Below are 18,733 nucleotides of genomic sequence, written 5' to 3'. Positions count from 1 at the left end.
CTTGCTCTACCTTCCAACAAAACTGAAAGGCAACACATTTTAAATTAACACAAGGCCATGCTTGTGCACCCAAGGCCTAACTCACCTGTGGAACTGACTGCCACCAGATGTCCCTGAAGCCACGAACTCGCCGGGATTTCCAAAGGGACCAGCCATTTCTATGGATAACATGAGCATGATGCACCCTTAAGTTACACAGGGACACAGGATGCCAACGCTCCTGCTTCAAGCCAGAGCCAGCTGCTAAGGCCTCATTTTCCAAAGAACTCAGGGCTGGACTTTCCTAAGCGCCCCGCTTCCACATAGGCACCTAAATAAGAGCCAAAGTTTAGAAAGTTCTTACCACCCAGCATGCACCTCTGCTCAGCTGATTTGAAAATCTGGCCCGGGGATTGGGAAGAACTTTAGCAGGTTATCCCACGACAATCAACTAGGGAGTTTCTTGCGCCTTTGCCTGGAGCCACTAGCACTGGCCACTGGCTCCTAGACGAATCCACCCTGGCTATCCTGGTGGACCTATCAAAGCCACCAAAGCCTGCGTAACATAATCATTAGCTAAACTTGTCTCCCCATGGGCTCTTCATGGGTCCATCTCATTCAGCATTTCCACCCCAGCCCTTATTGCATTGCTAGTTCCCGGAGCCACCAATTAAATCGCCCGCTGTCACTTGCCTAAATCCAGCTGAGGGAAAGCTGGACCCTGGGTTGTTTTTAATACCTGCTGAGTTGCTTTCTCCAAGTTTTTGACCTTATGGGGGATCAGATCACCCAGGGATTGAATTCTAAGGAGAGCTCTGTGCCTTCCACCTTTCTGGCTTGATACTGGGAGCAACAGGGGCATGGGAAAGTCCAGGCTGGCCTCTTGCCGCAAATGAATCCATACACTGGAATAACGCCATGAGCCCAGAAGCCACTGGGTTCCTGGGGCTGATTTGCTATGGACTCCAAGGCAAGGGGACATTGGTGTTTAGGGAAATTGATCACCTCCCAAGGCCTGGATGGGCTGAACTTGGGGTGAGTGTGTAGCATTGGGCACTTCCCAGCACTGCGAGGGTTGGGGGGGATTAGAGTCTTTGTAAGCTTGTCCCCTCATTTAGAGGATGTGTTACTGTCTGGTCCATGTCCTTGTGGTGCTAACCTCCCTGCCCCACACCCCTACAGCTAGACCTCGCTGCAGCTTAGAGATTCATGGGACCTCGAGTTCCTAGGGCGGGGGGAAGGGCGATGGATCATTGCATCCCTTTCATGCAGCTGCTTGAAGGCACCCAACTCCCCTTGGCCGTCCATGGGAATTGGGCATCTGAGTCTCCTTTGGAAAGATCCCCTTGGCTCTGCTCCCATTGCGGAGCAGGGCAGAGGTGGAGGGGCATCCCGTGTGTGGGACCCCAAATCTGCCCAAGGCTGCCAGGACCACGAGGACTCAGTCAGCCACTGGCATTGCTTAGCTAGAGTCAGCCTTACGCACTGATGCCCATGAGAAGTGGTCCAGGAAAGGGAGCTCCATGGAGTGCTACAGTCCCATTAGGGGGTGGGGGGGGGAAGGAGGGAGTGGGACAACTGAGCCAGGCTGCATACATAAGCAGCCATAAGAAGCAGTAAACTAAGTGGAACTAGACTGAGTCTCATATCAGGGAGCCACCCCCAAGGAGGAGAATGGAACATCCCAGATGCAGAACCCAGCGATTGCACAAGATGTGCACAATCTATGCTACTGGCCTCTCATTTTGACAGCTTTAGCGGGTGGAGATTGGGTTGTGGGTGGCGCCTGGGAGAACTTTGCAATCCTCCCTCTCAGAGCTATTGTTTCAGGCTCTCTGCATACTCAGGCAGACATCACCAACTCACACTCATCGCCACTGGCTTATTGGGGATGTTGTGGCCACCTCGTTGGCTTCCCACCTCAGGAGAGAATCCCAGCCTGCTCTCCAAGGGCTGTGTCCTGTCCGCTCTTCCCTTCCCAGGCATATGTGGAGTTACATGAACTGGTCATGGACAGAAACAACGAGCTGCGCTGGATGGAGGCCGGCCACTGGATCAAGCTGGAGGAGGATTTTGAGGAGGCGGGGCACTGGGGGAGGCCTCACCTCTCATACCTGACATTCCACAGCCTGCTGGAGGTTCACAAGGCCTTCATGAAAGGTGAGGAGAGGGGCAGCGGTGATCAGAAACAACAGTACAGAGCGGCAAGGGTGAAGGGGAGAAATGGACAGTGAGCCAGTGAGAGGAAGATAATAAAAAGCCAGGAACAAGGGAAGAAGCGAGGGAATGGAGCAGGGGCGACCTAGGAAGAGTGAGCCAGATCTTGGCCCTTCGGTTTAATATTATGGGTAGCATCCAGATGATATTTGTCAGTGCCGTAAGCGAGAAGCCCAACACCTATTGCACTGGAGAGACACATGCTTACACCAGCAACCAGTTTGGCCCCGTTGATAGGAAATGTTGCACCCAGTTGGCCAGTGAGCCCAATATCCTGCTCCACCAGGGGCTAGCGCCAGCTGCTTCCAAGGGAAGTGCAAAGGCTCCAATCAGGGAATCTGGAATAAGCTGGGAAATTCCTTCCTGACCCTCATTGGCCAGTAGTTGGCTTGTGCCCTGAAGCAGGCGGGTGGAACATGTTGTGGGGCGGGGAATAGATACAACGGTTTGGTAGGTTGGAGAGCGGTGGGAACTGGAAAGGAAAGAGAGAGACTATGGAGTGAAAGAAGAGAACAGAGCCAAGAAAGGATCGACCCAGAGGGCTTGATGCTGTGGCTCCTGCCCCTCTGTCCTCACCTACTCCCAGGCAAAGTGCTACCGGAGGCACCCCAACATCACACCTCCTTTGCTGCCAGTGCAGAATCGGAGCCGGGGGAACAGAGAGCGTGTGAGACGCAATGTGAGAGAAGGAACAAAGCGGGAGGGGAAGGAGGACTTCAGGGTGGTGGACAGAGACGGGGAATCCCATGCCCTGGGTGAGGCAATGACTAACGGCTTGAGCAGGGAGGGAGGACTTCAGCCCTAGTGACCTCTGCCCATCTCCCCCAGGCACTATCCTTCTGGACCTGCCTGAGAAGTTCCTGGCAGGAATCACCAATCAGCTGATAGACCGAATGATCTCTGAAGGGCAGCTCAAATCACAGGACAAAGAGACGATCCGGAGAACCCTGCTGCTACAGCACAGGTACTGGGTCCTCTGCCGCCCGGAGGGCAGTGAGGGGATGGGCTGTGGCCTTGACTTCTTTCTGGGGGAGCTGGGAAAGGAGGGAGTCGGAGGAGGGGAGGGGCGCTAAGGGAATCCCAGCACCCTGGCTATTCCGATGGGGAGTGTTTCATCCTGCAGGCCCCTGTGCACAAGTGCCAGTCCCATTCACGCAGGTGCAAATGACGATGAAATGTGCAAGATTGTGGGAAGGCGGGGAGGGGGAATTGGGAGGGCTTTGCCTGGCCACACATCCCAAGATACAACAGTCGTCTTCTGCTTCCTTTGCTAAACCGCGCACCACTACTGGGTGCTGTTAATCAGCCGTGTCCCATCCCAGAGGTGGATGCATTGCAGTAGCTGGTGAAGTGATTCCTGGGGCCAAATCCTAAGAGGTATTTGTAGTATTGGAGATTCCTTTGCAATGAAATAATCAATATTAATTAGGATAATTAACAATTATTTGGTCAATGGGACACGGGAGTGACGGGGGGGTAGAACAAACCCCTCCATATGCCTGGGCAGTGTCTCTTCCAGGGTGATAAGGTCTGTGTTTTTTTCCTCCTCCTTTCTGCAGTCACCCAGATGGGTCTGAATCCTTGGGGACCCTTTCCCCAGGCCAACTGGAACGAAAGGACACCAAGGACGAGGTCACGTCCGAACCTCTCATCCAGGAATATCACCAGATTGAGATGCAGACGTTCACGGGCACGGAACAGGCAAGAAGACTGTGGGAACGGGCCCCCAGCTTGAGAACCTCAGAACAGCCAATAATGGGGGGGGGGGTGGAGCAGCAGGAGGCAGAGGGACCCACCAACAGCATACAGCTGAAAGGCTTCATGCATCATCCCAGATTGCAGCTGGTGGAGTCCCACCAGGAGGGAACTGGCTGTGTGCAGTGAAGGAGCAGCAAGGGACACCAAGAACCTGAGGCTGACACACAAGCACAGTAGGAACCTGCCGTGTGCAGATAGAGGCCGCAGCTTCTGGAGTGAGGGCATCTCAAGGGGGGTTGCTTTCAGCACTGGTGTTGGTCGAGCTGGGACGTGAGCCATGGGCATGGCCACAGGTGGGCTCAGCAGTGTGATGGAGAGAAACGCGGCTGATGACACACCTGTGCCCTGGTGGGGGTGGCCCCCTGCGGGATGAGAATCTCTGAATTTGCGTCTCTGCAGGAAGGGCCCCAGCGGCAAGCCTTCAGGAAGCCGCTCCTAGATAAGATCGCAGAGGACGCCGAGGCCACGCTGGTCCTCGTAGGTGAGCACAACCCTCTCCTGCATCCCCTGTGGCTCCTGAGCCCTGCCACATGCCCCTTGCTCTCCACCACGGGAAAGAGGCTGAGCCGGAGGCGAGATCCAGGTGGCTGCTCTGGAACCAGAGTTGCTTGGAGCTGGGCAGCTCCAAGGGAGGGGGGCTGGCCTCGGCAGGCGGCCTCGGCGGGCGGGGAGGTCCCACGTTCTGGCTTTTGCTGTCTCGTGCGCTTGGGCAGCTTTCTCTGTGCCCAGCCGAAATGCTGTTTTGCTTGCGTGTCTGGCTTGATGTAACTTTCGCTCACTTTGCGCTGTCTCTCTCTCTCCCTCTCTTTCCCCTCCTGCTCTCTTTCATCCTCTCCATTTTGTTCCCTTGCCCCGCCCCCACCCTCCAGCCCCCTTTGCCTGCCCTGTGTGCCAAGCCCCGCCAGTGACCCCCCCGCCATCCCGTCCTCTCTCCAGGCCGCGCCACCTTCCTGGATCACCCCACCTTGGCCTTCGTGCGCCTGAAGGAGGCGGTGGAGCTGGACTTGGTTCTGCAGGTGCCCGTCCCCGTGAGGTTCCTCTTCATGGTGCTGGGACCTGACTCCCCGCATATCAGTTACCACGAGATCGGACGGGCCGTCTCCACCATGATGGCAGAAAGGGTATGGTGGCCTCCCGGGGCCTGGGAATCTGTGCCCATGGCACCCCCAGGCAGCAGCTCCTCCCCCCCATCTACATCCAGAATAAGATGTCAGTGCCCTTCATCCTGCTCCCTGGCAGCCACATCTGGCCCATCTCAAACACCCATGTTAAAGGCCTTTGGCCTCCCTGTTCAGGGTGATGCCTCCATCCTAGCCAGGGGGAGGCATTGCAGTGCTGGAGGGAAGAGACTTTGCCTCCTGCCCTTTCGGAGTTAGAGCGAGGAGCCCACGTTCTAAGGGCCTGATCCCAAGCTCATGGAAGTCAATGGGGGTCTTTCCATCCGCTCCTACAGACTTCGGGACAGCGCTGCCAGGAGGTGCTGGGTGTTGTGGCCCAGTTCGCTCACCATGAGGCACTCCCTGATGGCCGGCTGTGGGGTAGCAGCTCTCTTGCTGGGCTAGCGCTCCCAGATGATGGGCACACCGGCACTGCAGCTGTCTCTCTGTCCATCACTCAGCCGTCTGGCCGGGTCACCACCTTAGCTCACTGGTGTCCCACTCTGATGGGGCGGTCCCAGGGGTCTGCGGTAGGCGAGGGCGATGCCCGTGCGGGGAGTCTCGCTGCCCTCCTGAGCCTCCCTCTCCCCTGGCAGGGGTTCCGTAGGGATGCCTACCTGGCGGAGGGGCGCCAGGACCTGATAAAGGGCTTGGAGGAGTTTCTGGATTGCAGCATTGTCCTCCCGCCCTGCGAGATCCAGGACGAGCGGCTCCTCAGGAGCCTGGTGCCCATGCAGAAGGAGCTGCTGCGGAAGAGGTACCTGCCGGACAAGAAGAAGCCGGAAACGAGGACCTTAAAGGACTTGGGTATGTAGGGCACAGTCTGGAGGCAGCATGTGAGTTCCGGAGAAGCCTCTTGTCCTAGCCCCTGAGGCCCCTGGCCTGCTCCCCTCTGGAGACGGCTGCTATTGAAAATAAAAGCAACAGGACCCCTGAGTAGGACAATGGAGGTTCTTCTACCTCCTGTGGACCAAAGCCACCAGCCTTGGTCCCTGCCCACGATAGTCCTGCCAGGCCATGGGAAGGATCCTTTGGGAGGGTGATGCATGAATGGGGCAGCGCTGGGGTAGGGGTGGAGGTTTATTGGGGAGCCGCGTGGAAGGAACCCAGGGCTGAGGAAACATGGATGCTGAATCCCAGTGTCCACCCGAGACAGGGCCCAGGGTCAGGTTTGGTGGGTCATTGTGGGGGGCAGGGTGGTGGGGGAGCCTGACACCGAGGACATTTGGTGGGGAGCCCCATTCTCCACCTAGGAGAGGGCAGCACCTGGAGATCAGGGTTTGCAGGCTGGTGCTGAGTGAACATGGAGCTGAGCCCCGATTGCTCTGGAGATGGTGGCACCTTGGGGCCAGGTGAGCCTGCCAGCAAGTGGTCATCAGGGACCAACACCCCCTCTCAGCCCAGTGGTGGGTCACGTTTGGGGGCTCACTGGGGGAAGCCCAGAAGAGAGTGAAGACCGAGGCTGAATTTCCCCCTCACTTCAGGCGTTACCTCCCCACCCCAACCTGGCCACTGATGCCTTTGTCTCCTGGCAGAAAAGGACCACGAGGAGGAGGAGGACGACGACCCCCTGCGGCGGACCGGCTGGCCCTTCGGGGGCCTGGTGCGGGACATCAAGCGCCGCTACCCAAAATACCTCAGCGACATCAAGGATGCCCTCAATGCCCAGTGCCTGGCAGCCGTCATCTTCATTTATTTCGCAGCCCTCTCTCCCGCCATCACCTTTGGGGGCCTGCTGGGTAAGTGGGACCCAGCTGTGGGCCCCTCAGGGAATCAGGATGGCTCCCTGGGGCCCCTGCCCCATCAGGCAGCCCCAGGCCCCCTCTGGAGAGTGCCCCGGTGGGGTCAGGGTCCCCATCCCTCTCTGCTGACTTGCGCTGTTGTTTCTAGGGGAAAAGACAAGCAACCTGATAGGGGTCCCGGAGCTGCTGATCTCCACAGCTGCACAGGGCATCATCTTCTGCCTCCTCGGTGCTCAGCCCCTGCTGGTGGTCGGCTTTTCAGGTCCCCTGCTCGTCTTTGAAGAAGCCTTTTTTAAGGTAGATGCCCTGGTTGCCTCCTTTAGCCCTGCATGTGCTCCTCTGCCCCTGCCTCCCCGCAGGATCCTCCATGTGGCTTTGCAGGGAAAGGTGTGGCAGGTCCAGCTCTCCCCCCCCATGAGGTCCCCCCAGCTGCCTTACACAGCCCGTCCCCTGTGGCAGAGACCTTCCCAGAGACCCGCTCCCCAGCGCCTGGGGAGTGGGTGACCTGTGACTCCACCTCCCACCTTCATACCCACTCCCCCTGCCTGACGGAGCACAAACCCATCCTTTCCAGCAGGAGGCACTGCCCCTCCCTCTCTGGGGCAGCCCCCATCCCCAGCACCACCGGAGCCATGAGCCCATATACACAGCAAAGCCCAGCAGTGACCACGGCCGTGCTCCCGGGGCCACATCATCCCCAGCCATTGGGAAAGAGGCCAAGCCGGGGTCGATGGAGCTGCAGGGTCCCAGGCTGGATGGCAGGAGGGCATGGGGTGGGGTGTTGGTGGGGAGAATGCACAGGGGGGACTGGTCTGTCCAGGCTGAGCTGGGCTGCTAGCAGGAGCTGGGGTGAAGGGGCAGGGGGGACAGAGTCTCTTGGGGATCGGGGTTGGGAAGAAGAGTGTGGAGGGTTTTATGGGGGCAGGGTTGGTGGGCCTGGGCCCTGTCTGGTCTCAGGTAGAAGCAGAGATGAAGCCAGCGGGGGGCCATGGGAGGGGAAGGAAAAGGACCCCAGGGGACTCAAGGCCTGCTTTGCTTCCCCCTTTCCCCCAGTTCTGTGAGAACTACGGCATGGAGTACATCGTGGGCCGGGTCTGGATCGGCTTCTGGCTCATCCTCCTGGTGCTGCTGGTGGTGGCCTTCGAGGGCAGCTTCCTGGTGCGCTACATTTCCCGCTACACCCAGGAGATCTTCTCCATCCTCATCTCCCTCATCTTCATCTACGAGACCTTTGCCAAGCTCATCACGGTAATGGCGGGGCAGGGAGACCACACCGCAGCTCAGTTCAAAGAGGCTTTATTGCTGTCGCAAGCTAGTCGCAGGTTGCCCAAGAGGCAGACCCTGCTGGTATCTGATCTGCCCAGGGTGGGTCTCCTGAGTGGGTTGAGTCCCCTTGTCCGCTGTGTCCATCCCCAGCCTGGTGGCAGGCTGCTCCATTGGGCTATGCCATCTCTGCCCCCCTTCTCATTGCTCCCAGAGCTGGGCACCATTTTCCCCAGAGTTATCTGCATCTGTGTGTCACATGGGTGATGTGCATCTGGCAATATGCACAACTAGTGCATGAGATAGGAGATGATGTTTACATTCATTGCACATGTGTGTCTATGAGCATGAGACTGGGTGGGTAAGGAGCTTGTGTTGGCAATAAGGTCCACACGAGTGAGTTCAGGTGGGGTTGGGGAATGTCTGCATGTGTGTGTGTGTCTGTGTACGCACACACCCATAAGCCATATGTGATTGCAGATGTGTTGAGAAGCTGTTGCAGTTTTGCACTAGTGCATAGGTGAATGGCCAATTGTGCACATATGAAATATGGGGTGGGGTGCATGGTTGTGTGATTTGGGGTGGAGTTACACACATGCATGGATATAATTCATAGCATCGTAGGACTGGAAGGGACCTCGAGAGGTCATCTAGCCCAGTCCCCTGCATCCAGGGCAGGCCTAAGTTGTGACAAAGTTCCTCCTCTCCCTTGGTGGGTCCTGCGCTTATTGGCAGATTTGCTCACCTCACAGATTCACCCTGTGGGTCGAGAAACAGCCCAGAGACCTTCCCCTCTGGTAGAAGCCACAGGGAAAGTCAATTCCTCCTGTGTTTGATCAGGAGTTGGGAGGAACCTGGGCCCACCCTCTATTCCAGGTTCCAGCCCAGGGCCCTGCAGACTACAGCTGTCTAGAGTGCCTCCTGGTACAGCTGTGCAACAGCAACAACTCCCTGGGCTACTTCCCCATGGCCTCCTCCCAACAGCTTCTTTGTCCTCACCACCAGACCTTCCTCTTGATGTCTAACGCTTGCACTCCTCAGTCCTCCAGCAGTATCCCTGCTCCCTCTCAGCTTCTTGCACACCTCTTGATCCCAGTTCGTTCGTTCGTTCGTTCCTTCCTTCCTTCCTTCCTTCCGTCCGTCCGTCCGTCCGTCCGTCCGTCCGTCCGTCCGTCCGTCCACACACATGCACTTCCTCTCCCCCAACCCCTTGGCCTGACTGGAGTGAGCCCTTTTATAGGCCTTAATTTGAGTCAGGTGCTTAACAGCCTCACCTGGCTCTTAGCAGGTTAATTGGAGTCAGGTGTTCTCATTAGCCTGGAGCAGCCCCTGCTGTGGTCACTCAGGGAACAGAAAACTGCTTATCCAGTGGCCAGTACATCTCCCTTCCACTACTCTGCTGTTCCCAGCTGGCCTGGGTCTATCACATAGTAATATCAAGACCATCTCTGACAGCATTTGTCAAACCTGCTCTTAAAAAATCCCCAATGATGGAGATTCCACAACCTCCCTAGGCAATTTATTCCAGTACTTAACCACCCTGACAGTTAGGAAATTTTTCCTGATGTCCAACCTAAACTGTCCTGCTGCAATTTAAGCCCATTGCTTCTTGTCCTACCTTGAGAGGTTAAGAAGAACAATTCTTCTCCCTCCTCCTTGTAACAATTGTATTGGTGGACAGGATTACTTGTGATTGCTGGGTCTGTCTATGGGTGGGTGGGTGGAGGGATGCGCACGTATCTAGGGATGTGTAACAGACCCGGATGTGACTGTGTGGCTACAACATGGCTGTGGGTATGTGCGTAATGTGTTTGCAGATTGCATGCGTGAGTATGTAATGCATTCATGTATAAGGTCTGGGCGTATGGGTGTGTAACCGACCGGCATGCTGGTAGTGTCTGTGCAGCATATATGCTTATGGTTGCCTGGTATTTGCATGTAGTCAGGGGCTTTTTTTGCATGCCAGCTAACATGTCATCACCAAAACAGCTTACTGCCTTGTGTAGACAGTGCTAGTCGTGTTTAACCACGTTAGCTGGCTGTGATCACCCTAGCCTCTCGGGCACGTTGTTAACTGGGACGGTCCTTGCCGGCTGCAGGCGCTAAGTGACCGCTTGTTTTCCTGCTCTAGAGAAGCCCTTTTTGAAACCCTGCACCTGGATGATTTAGTAGGGAATTGGCCCTGCTTTGAGCAGGGGGTTGGGCTAGATGATCTCCTGAGGTCCCTTCCAACCCTGATATTCTATGAAGCTTTGCTGGCATCTTCGCCACATTTTACTGACCCGTTCAAAAAAATAATTTCATCACAGGAAGTGAGGTCACATAGATACGGTTTCCATAGAAACCCAGAGAGAGAGCAACAGAGAGCGAATGAGGGAGAGAGAAAGATACAACAAGAGGGGGAACTAGGCGAGAGATGGAGATGGAGCCCATCTGATAAGCTCCTCCGCTGCCATTCTGTGCCTTGGTTTCTCCCAGGGATGCTAGTTCTAGGCTGCAACGTATAAACCCCAGCTCCCGTTTATGCTGTGGGAGACCCCCCTTGACCAGGAATTTATTGGGGTTCCAGAGCAGCCAAGTGCCCCAAGGTCTCAGAACTTCCCACCCCACAGCAGCTGGTTCTGCACGGCCGACGGGCCTGAGATCAGGCTTCTCGGTCTGTTTGGGCAAAGCCGGCGATGGCTGGAAACCGCAGCGGGCAGGGGAAGAGAGGGAGCCAGCTGTGGCAGCTTGTCCTTGTTGGATGCCCCCTGAGACCATGGCTGATTCCCAGATAGGAGGCTCTTTTCACATTTACACATACACATACCACACAGAGAAATTGCACAACTCAGAGACAGATGGACACAGTCACAGAACACATGGACACACACACATCACCTGGACAAATAGAGACACACACAGAGCACATAGACACACAGACAAATCACGCAGATACTCACCACGCTCAGACAGTCAGATGGGCACAGTCACAGTCACAGTCACACACGCGCACACACACACATCACCTGGACACATAGACACATACACATCATCTGGACACACACAGACAAATCAAACAGATACCCACCACTCTCAGACACTCAGATGGGCACAGTCACACAACACACGGACACACACAGACACACACACACATCACCTGGACACACAGAGACACACACACATCACATGGACACACACAGACACCCACCACTCTCAGTCAGTCAGATGGGCACAGTCTCAATCACACACACGGAGACACACACAGAGCACATGGACACACAGTGACGCACACAAACCCACACATGGGCTGACTCACAGCCATCAGCTGCCCCCTTTGGTTTCCCACTCACTGGAGCTTTGTTTCAAAAGAAACAAGAAGGATATTGATGTTAAAGATAACGCCCCTTTTCCATCCTTCCACGCTGCCAGCTGCTGCCCTTCCCTCGGCGTTCCCATGGCCCATACCCTGACAGGCCTGTCCCTCCTGCAGGAGCAGGGCTCCTACATCAGATACCCAAGAGGAGTGCTCCTAAGACACAAGCAGCAGCACAATGAAGCTGTGCATCACAGCGCCCTACAGACGGGAGAGGGACACAGCTAGGCCACCCTCCTTACTGGGACAGGATTATCTCTGGCCCTGCATTCTCCAGGGCTGGCTTTAATCAGCCCACACAATGGGGCTCGCCCACTTCCCCAGAGGGTTGCAATTCCAGGGACTTAGGGAGCTCGCTGTCAGGAAGGGTTTCCTGGTAACGTTGCTCAGTTTCACCTCATCCTTCCTAGTTACCCCCTATCCCCACCAGCCCCTCCCTTCCATGCGTTCTGGCCCTGCAGGTGCACGGAGACAGGTATTAAGCCCCCTCTCTTGGTCACCATTTAGCTATGCCCAGTGTACGTAACAGCTGGGATTTTCAATGGGCCCAGGAGAGTTAGGTGCCCAACTCCAGTTGAATTTCAACAGCATTTGGAGGAGGAGGGTTATTTGGAAACCCCAGCCGGGCGTTTGATTTTTCCTCCTAAGTCTGATGCTGTCTGCGACTGCCCATGCTGCATTCAGGCGCGGCTCACAGAACACAGCCAGCTGGCAGGTGGCCAGCCCACGAGGGGTATAGGGGACGCCAGCAGCAGCACTGAACCCGGGACAGTGCAGCTGGGCCCTGAGCCACGCTCTGCTCTGCTCTGTTGGGCTCCTTTAACGCTGGGCGAGGAATGGGCTTCTGGAATAAAACCCTGGAAAGGGCTGGGGTGGGGGAGAGGGAGCCTGGGTGGCAGGCGCAGGGGAGGCGTGGGAATGGGACCCCACTCTAAACCCTCCCTCTGCTTGGAGTCCCCTCCCCACCCCCATACCATAACAGCCTCCTGTCTCCTCGGCGGCTGCGGGGTCTCATCCCTGCCACTGGGGCAGCGAAAGCAGGTCAAGCAGGGAGAGTCCAATCTCTCTCATGCCTCTTCCTTTGGGATTTCACTTCCCCTTCTTTACCCCGTCAAGCCCTTCCCACACCCTCTGACTGTCTGGAACAGCTCCCCTCCCCTGCATCGCAATCCCACAGGGATCAAGAGAACTTGGAGCCTGTGAGCCATCCCCCGGGGATGCCCAGAAGTCGGGGTACTGACAGTGTCTGATCTAGGCAGGAAAGAGGGGCTGGGGTTTATGCCCCAAAAGGCTAATGACCTGAGAATAACCCAACGCTGCCACTGGGTGGCACTGATACTCCCATGCCCTTTCCTGGCAGTGAGGAAGATGCTGTTGGCACAGAGCCCCGGAAGGGAAGGCTGCCGCTGCCCCTATGGATGGGCTGAAGGGGTAGCAGGGCTTGGGGCGGCGGGGGCCTCTAGACAAATGGACTCTGGGCCATCCTGCTATTGCCACCTGCTCTCCATCCTGCCTCCCTGACCCGCCTGCTGCCTCCACAGATCTTCAAGAAGCACCCCCTGCGGAAGACTTACGGGTCGACCGACGAACCGAAACCCAACACAGCCCTGCTCTCCCTGGTCCTCATGGCCGGCACTTTCTTCATCGCCTTCTTCCTGCGCAAGTTCAAGAACAGCGCCTTCTTCCCTGGCAAGGTGGGGCCTCCTGCCGTGGCTCCTTCATACGGCCCCTGGGGGAGTCCCACCCACCCCCATTGGCCAGCTGTGGGGCTGGAACCTGGGACTCCCAGTGCTAAAAGTCACTGAGACTTGGCCTGAAGGCCAAGGCCACAGCTGGGACTTTTTAACCTGAGGAGTGGGTTACACCTGATGCCCCCCCTCTGCACTTCTAGTGTTGGTTTGCAGAGAGACTCCATCACCAGACGGGAAGGATCCCTCCCTCGCCCCAGAGTCCCTGCCGTGCCGTGTCCAGCCCAGCAGCTTGGGAGGAGGCAGGATTTGGGACTAACCATGCTGGTTTGGGTTTAAAGTGGCATGGAGCCTTTGTGGTCAGGAGATGGGCATCGGTGATGTCAGGTCTCTCCCTAGTGCAGCCATGCTGCTGGGGAGATCGTATTCACTGCAGCCATGCCAGCTCACCACCTGCGGGCATCCCCAGCCGTGCGTTTCCATGGCAATCTCCAGGGTGTCTGTCTGTATCCTCCACCCATGAGTTGCAGCCCAGGCCCCATTCAGTCCTCAGCCTCTCTGCTCAGCCTGCCAGCCAGGAAGCTGAGCTAGGATATGTCCTGGGTTCAGGGCACGGCTCTGAGACCCACCACGCCCATTTCACCCAGGCTGCCGGACAGCCGCCAGAGATGCTTAAAAGTTCACAGAGGCCCTGGGTCAGGTCTGCAGATGGATGCGTCCACTCCCCTTGGAGCCTGGGGGGTGAATGGCTCCTCCTCTGCCCATGGGGTCTGCTCCTCGCCTCCTGTCACAATACAGCATGGGCTGATTCTTCACCTCGACGGGCGAAGAACCTGGGTGGGAGGTGGTGCACTGCCTCATACCCGAGAACAGCCAGTCTCTGTCTCCCTCTCCCAGAGCAGCCAGTTCCCCTCCCTCTTCCGGTGCTTCTGCACTCATCTGAAATTGGCCAGCATCCTCCATCCCAGACATCTCCATGGTCCTCATGCTCCTGGATGCTACGTAGACAAGCCACCTCCTCCTGGAGGTCTCTGATCTCCTTCCTGAGGGACTCCACTCACAGACCCCTCTCACACGGAGTACTTCCCTCCTGCCTGGCTTTCATCAGCAGGGACATGCAGGCTGCCTTTCCAGCAAGTCATAGCCAGGGCTTGGATGGCAGCTGCCAGGGTCCCCCACCAGACAGGTGCAGGCAAAGGAGGATTTATCAGATCTGAAACCCTGACCTCGAGATGAAAGGCTCATTATTCCATTCCCTAGTGCCACCAGCTCATCAACTTGGGCTGAATCTACGGGCAAAAGCCCCCCAAGACCCATTCCTAAACCCACTGTGAGCCAGCCAGCCCCCTTGAACTGCTCCCAGATTAGTCTCAAGGAAGTGAGAAGCCCTGCGTACCATCTCCTAGGCCCCCCTGGGCAAGCCAGTCCCCCCACGCCTGGGGCCAGATTGGAACCAGTGGCCCCCAGAGGTGAAATGCCCTGTATTCCAGCCCCTGCCCCCAGCAGCGACGTGGTGGTTGTTGGATTCACATGGCTGTTTTTCCCTAGCTCCGGCGTGTGATTGGTGACTTTGGGGTCCCCATTTCCATCTTCATCATGGCGCTGGCCGACTTCTTCATCAAAGACACCACAGACACTCAGGTGAGGGAGCGGAGAAGGGGGACGGGTGCACTGATGCATGAGGCCATGGCTTTTTGCAGTGGCAAGACTCGGCGTGAGTGGTCAGTATTGGCCTGAGAATGCTCACAATCTCACATCTGGATGTGTCGCTCCTTCCATCCACTTTGCGGACTTCACTGACGGTGGACAGAGTGTGGGCTAGTGGTTAGAGCAGGAGACTGGCCCTCAGGACTCCTGGCTTCTAAGCCTGTGTCTGAGAAAGGATTTTAATGAGGGGGGGGGCTATACCAGCATAGCTCCAGCACCGCTGCTATGCTGGGATAACCCCGTTGTGTAGACACAGCCTACAGGAACAGAAGGGTTTTCTCCAGTGCCGTGGGAACAACACCTCCCTGAACAATGATAGGTAGATCGACAGAAACGGTTTTCTGTCAACCTTGCTGTGTCTGCGTAGGTCAACATAGCTACAGTGCTCGGGGGTGGTGGTGGTAGATTTTTCAAGCCCCTGACTGACAGATCTATGCTGACCTAAATTTTTAGTGCAGACCAGGCCCTCATGGCTACAGCAGGGGACTGGGAGTGAGGACTTCTGGGTTCTATTCCTATGCCTGCCGCCAACTGGCCATGTGATCATCGGTGAGTCATTTCACCTCTTGGTACCAATCTCCAAGGGCAGAGCTAATGAGGTTGCATTAATTAACTGCTCCACAGGGTGCGTTTTGATGAAAGGCATTAGAGAAGTCTCCACTTCGGAGCCCTCCATGCTGCTGACCTCTCAGGGCGCTGTGCCCAAGTTCACCCTCTGCTGCAGACTCCCAGGTGCTCTGTCCCTTCTGCCACTGCCTGGCTCCGGATTCGGGCATTTGGATCATTCATCTCTCTCCGTCTCTCTTCCAGAAACTTAGCGTTCCTAAAGGCCTCGAGGTCTCCAATACAACTGCCCGGGGATGGTTCATCCATCCACTGGGGAAAAACAGAGACTTCCCAATCTGGATGATGTTTGGTGCTGCCCTTCCTGCCCTCTTGGTCTTCATCCTCATTTTCCTGGAGTCGCAGATCACAACGTAAGGCCGTGGTTCTCAGCCAGAGTCCCAGGGGGTCCGCCAAGCAGCTCTGGCATTAGATTTTTTGGGCCCAAAAGCAGAAAGCTGAAGCCCGACCACATGGGGCTGAAGCCTGGTGCCCCCAAGTCCCGCCACCCAGGGCTGAAGCCGAAGCCTGAGCAACTTAGCTTTGTGGGGTCCCCTGTGGCGTGGAGCCCTGGGCAACTGTCCTGCTTGCAACTGCCCTAAGCTGGCTCTGGATTTTATATGCAGAAAGCCAGTTGTTGTGGCACACATGGGCTGTGGAGTTTTTATAGCTTGTTGGGGGAGGGCCTCAGAAAAAAAAAAAGGTTGAGAACCTCTGACGTAAGGGACTGGAGTAGGGGGAGAGGGATAGAGAGACCTGGAGATTGAGGCTGTGAACAGGAGTGATGGAGAGATGGTGACACCACAGAGCAAGTAAAAGGGAGAGAAGGAAGGGATAGGAAAGAGGAAGAAAAGAAGGGATGGAGCGGCAGAAGAAAAGAAAGAGAAGAGCCCATGGGGGCTGCTGAAGAGACCGTGGGGGCTCCATCCCTCTGCAGATCTGAGGATAGGAAGGGTAGTCCTCTCTTCTGCTGCTTCAGGGGGAGGTGAGAGCAGGGAGGCTGGCAGGGGGGAGGAGGGACAGATGGGCCCAGTCCTTGGATTACAGCAGATGCTATTTCACCCTCTCCCCCAGGCTGATTGTGAGCAAGCCCGAGAGGAAGCTGGTGAAGGGCTCGGGCTTCCATCTGGACCTGCTGCTGATTGTCGGCATGGGAGGCATCGCCGCGCTCTTTGGCATGCCCTGGCTCAGTGCCACCACGGTGAGGACCATCAGTCATGCCAATGCCCTGACGGTGATGGTCAAGACCACCACCCCCGGGGAGAAGGCCCAAGTCCAAGAGGTCAAGGAGCAGAGGATCAGCGGGCTCCTGGTGTCCATCCTTGTAGGTGAGTCCTTCTAAATGGGCATTCAGGAGGGCACCATCCCAGCAGCCTGGATGGCTCAAGAGGGCTGGGAATAGGATAATGGAGCACAGCCCCGCTAGGTGGCTTGTTCAGATTCAGCCCCTGTGGGCGGTGAGCACGGCTGTGTTTGCGGAGATGGTTTCCAATGGGTCGTGGCCCAGTTCCTAGCAGGACCAGCATCTGCAGAGCAAAAACTACAGCCACGGATGGCCTCCCTCTCAAGCAAGCAGCCAAGGACGGACTGGCTGCGGCGAGAACTTGCCAGGACAGGGATGAGGGTGATGCTGGGGGGGGGTGCAAAGAAGACTTGCTTTCCTGCAGCCTCTTCTGTGGCTTACAAGGCTTCTCTTGGGACCTTTCCCTACGAACGTGAGAAACGGGACAATGCAGAGGAATGCTGGGCCGGTGCTGGCCCTGAGGCCCGGCCTGGGCTCTCAGCAGCTCTGGAGCTGGCCCGTGAAGGGAGGGCTCACCCTCCAGTCAAGCTGACATTCCTAGGCCACTCCGTTATCACAGGGACGCCTCTCTCCCCGTCAGGTCTCTCGATCCTCATGGAGCCCGTCCTGAAGCTGATCCCGCTGGCTGTGCTCTTCGGGATCTTCCTCTACATGGGGGTCACCTCCTTGAACGGGATCCAGCTCTACGACCGCATCCTCCTCCTACTGATGCCACCCAAGTACCACCCTGAAGAGCCCTACGTCAAATGGGTGAGGGCGCTGCTCCTCTCTCCTTCATTGTGAGGGGGGTTTCCTTGGCTGGGTGGGGTGGGGACAGGCTCTCCCAGCTAAGGGTGGCGGGGACAGGTCCTCCCACGCTTTCCCCTCTCAAGTGTGTTGCAGGCAAGAGGGGTGTCGGTGCCGCACCGCTCTGGCCTGTTTCGCCCTGAGCTCATATTTGGTTGCAGCTCTGCAGGCTTATGGGGCTACAGGGAAAATTTCCCAGGAGGCCCCAGGGCTTGGGGGTTCCTAACAAGCCATAACAAACTGTGCCTGGATCCCTTCTGAGTCCTGAACCAGCAGGGGCCACAGGGCCCGACGGAACCTAGCTCCCCACGCAGGGCCTGGCAGCTGGAGAAGTGTTGCAGGGGCTGGCTGTGGCCGCTTCCTGTTTGAATGTTGAGCGTAAGGGGGCATGATCTGAGCCAGCCCCTTGTGCGCTAACTTACAGTGCGGTAGGGGGTGGTGCATTGGCCAGGCCAGCCTCGAGGCCTGCTGCTGGGATCACAGCACCGCCTTATCTGAAAGGAGGAAAGATCCTCCCTCTCCCACTTGGGACCTCCCTTTCCAGATCACCCGCACGGAAACCCTTCCCCTCTCCTCCTGTCCCCAGAGACCCTCACCTCCCCAGTCCCAGGCTGCGGATGCCCCCCGCTTCCCCGGGTCTGGGGAGCAGCAGGGAGACACCCCATTCCTCTCCAGGGCATAGCTCTTGAGTGTGGGGCATGCAGAGAGGGGAGGTGCTTGCCCCTGGTGCTAGACTCTCCTGCTGGTTCGTGGGGTCCTGTGCATCAAGTGGGTCGCGGCTCTGCCCAAGTATGTGGGGGGTGGGTGCTGTCTCAGGGGTGAGGGCCACTGGGGCAGTTCTGATTCTCCCCGGCTTTTGCCTTTAAGGTCAAGACCTGGCGGATGCACATCTTCACGCTCACCCAGATCGTGTGCCTGGCCACGCTGTGGGCGGTGAAGTCCACCCCGGCCTCCTTGGCGTTGCCTTTCGTCCTCATCTTGACGGTGCCCCTGCGTCGCTTTCTGCTCCCCAAGATCTTCAGTGACATCGAACTCAAGTGTGTAGGTATCCATTGGCCTGCACCCCAAGCCTTTGCTCCAAGGGGGAAAGGGAGGACATGGGGGTGGGGAGCAACTCCCTGATAGAGAATCATCAGAGAGGAGGGCACATCCCAATTCCTTTCTGGACAGCACTT

General features: G+C 57.0%; 1 protein-coding gene across 2 annotated transcripts in view; it reads left to right on the top strand.

Moving 5' to 3' along the window:
• The window catches only part of SLC4A1 (solute carrier family 4 member 1 (Diego blood group)), a 40,988-nt gene that overhangs the window by 17,567 nt on the left and 4,688 nt on the right, over positions 1-18,733 (top strand). For both annotated transcript variants that reach the window (XM_030541722.1, XM_030541723.1), the window contains exons 5-19: positions 1,962-2,139; positions 3,025-3,160; positions 3,756-3,897; positions 4,354-4,435; positions 4,891-5,075; positions 5,708-5,918; positions 6,647-6,850; positions 7,002-7,150; positions 7,907-8,101; positions 13,013-13,165; positions 14,708-14,800; positions 15,677-15,843; positions 16,544-16,797; positions 17,353-17,522; positions 18,426-18,599. In XM_030541722.1, coding sequence (XP_030397582.1) covers positions 1,962-2,139; positions 3,025-3,160; positions 3,756-3,897; positions 4,354-4,435; positions 4,891-5,075; positions 5,708-5,918; positions 6,647-6,850; positions 7,002-7,150; positions 7,907-8,101; positions 13,013-13,165; positions 14,708-14,800; positions 15,677-15,843; positions 16,544-16,797; positions 17,353-17,522; positions 18,426-18,599 — 2,493 coding nt within the window. The remainder of the gene's footprint in view (positions 1-1,961; positions 2,140-3,024; positions 3,161-3,755; positions 3,898-4,353; positions 4,436-4,890; positions 5,076-5,707; positions 5,919-6,646; positions 6,851-7,001; positions 7,151-7,906; positions 8,102-13,012; positions 13,166-14,707; positions 14,801-15,676; positions 15,844-16,543; positions 16,798-17,352; positions 17,523-18,425; positions 18,600-18,733) is intronic.

This window comes from Gopherus evgoodei, chromosome 23 (genome assembly GCF_007399415.2).
Source record: "Gopherus evgoodei ecotype Sinaloan lineage chromosome 23, rGopEvg1_v1.p, whole genome shotgun sequence".
In the NCBI taxonomy this organism is placed as follows: domain Eukaryota; kingdom Metazoa; phylum Chordata; order Testudines; family Testudinidae; genus Gopherus; species Gopherus evgoodei.
Note: the sequence above shows the minus strand (reverse complement) of the source record. Positions and strands in the feature narration are given on the sequence as shown.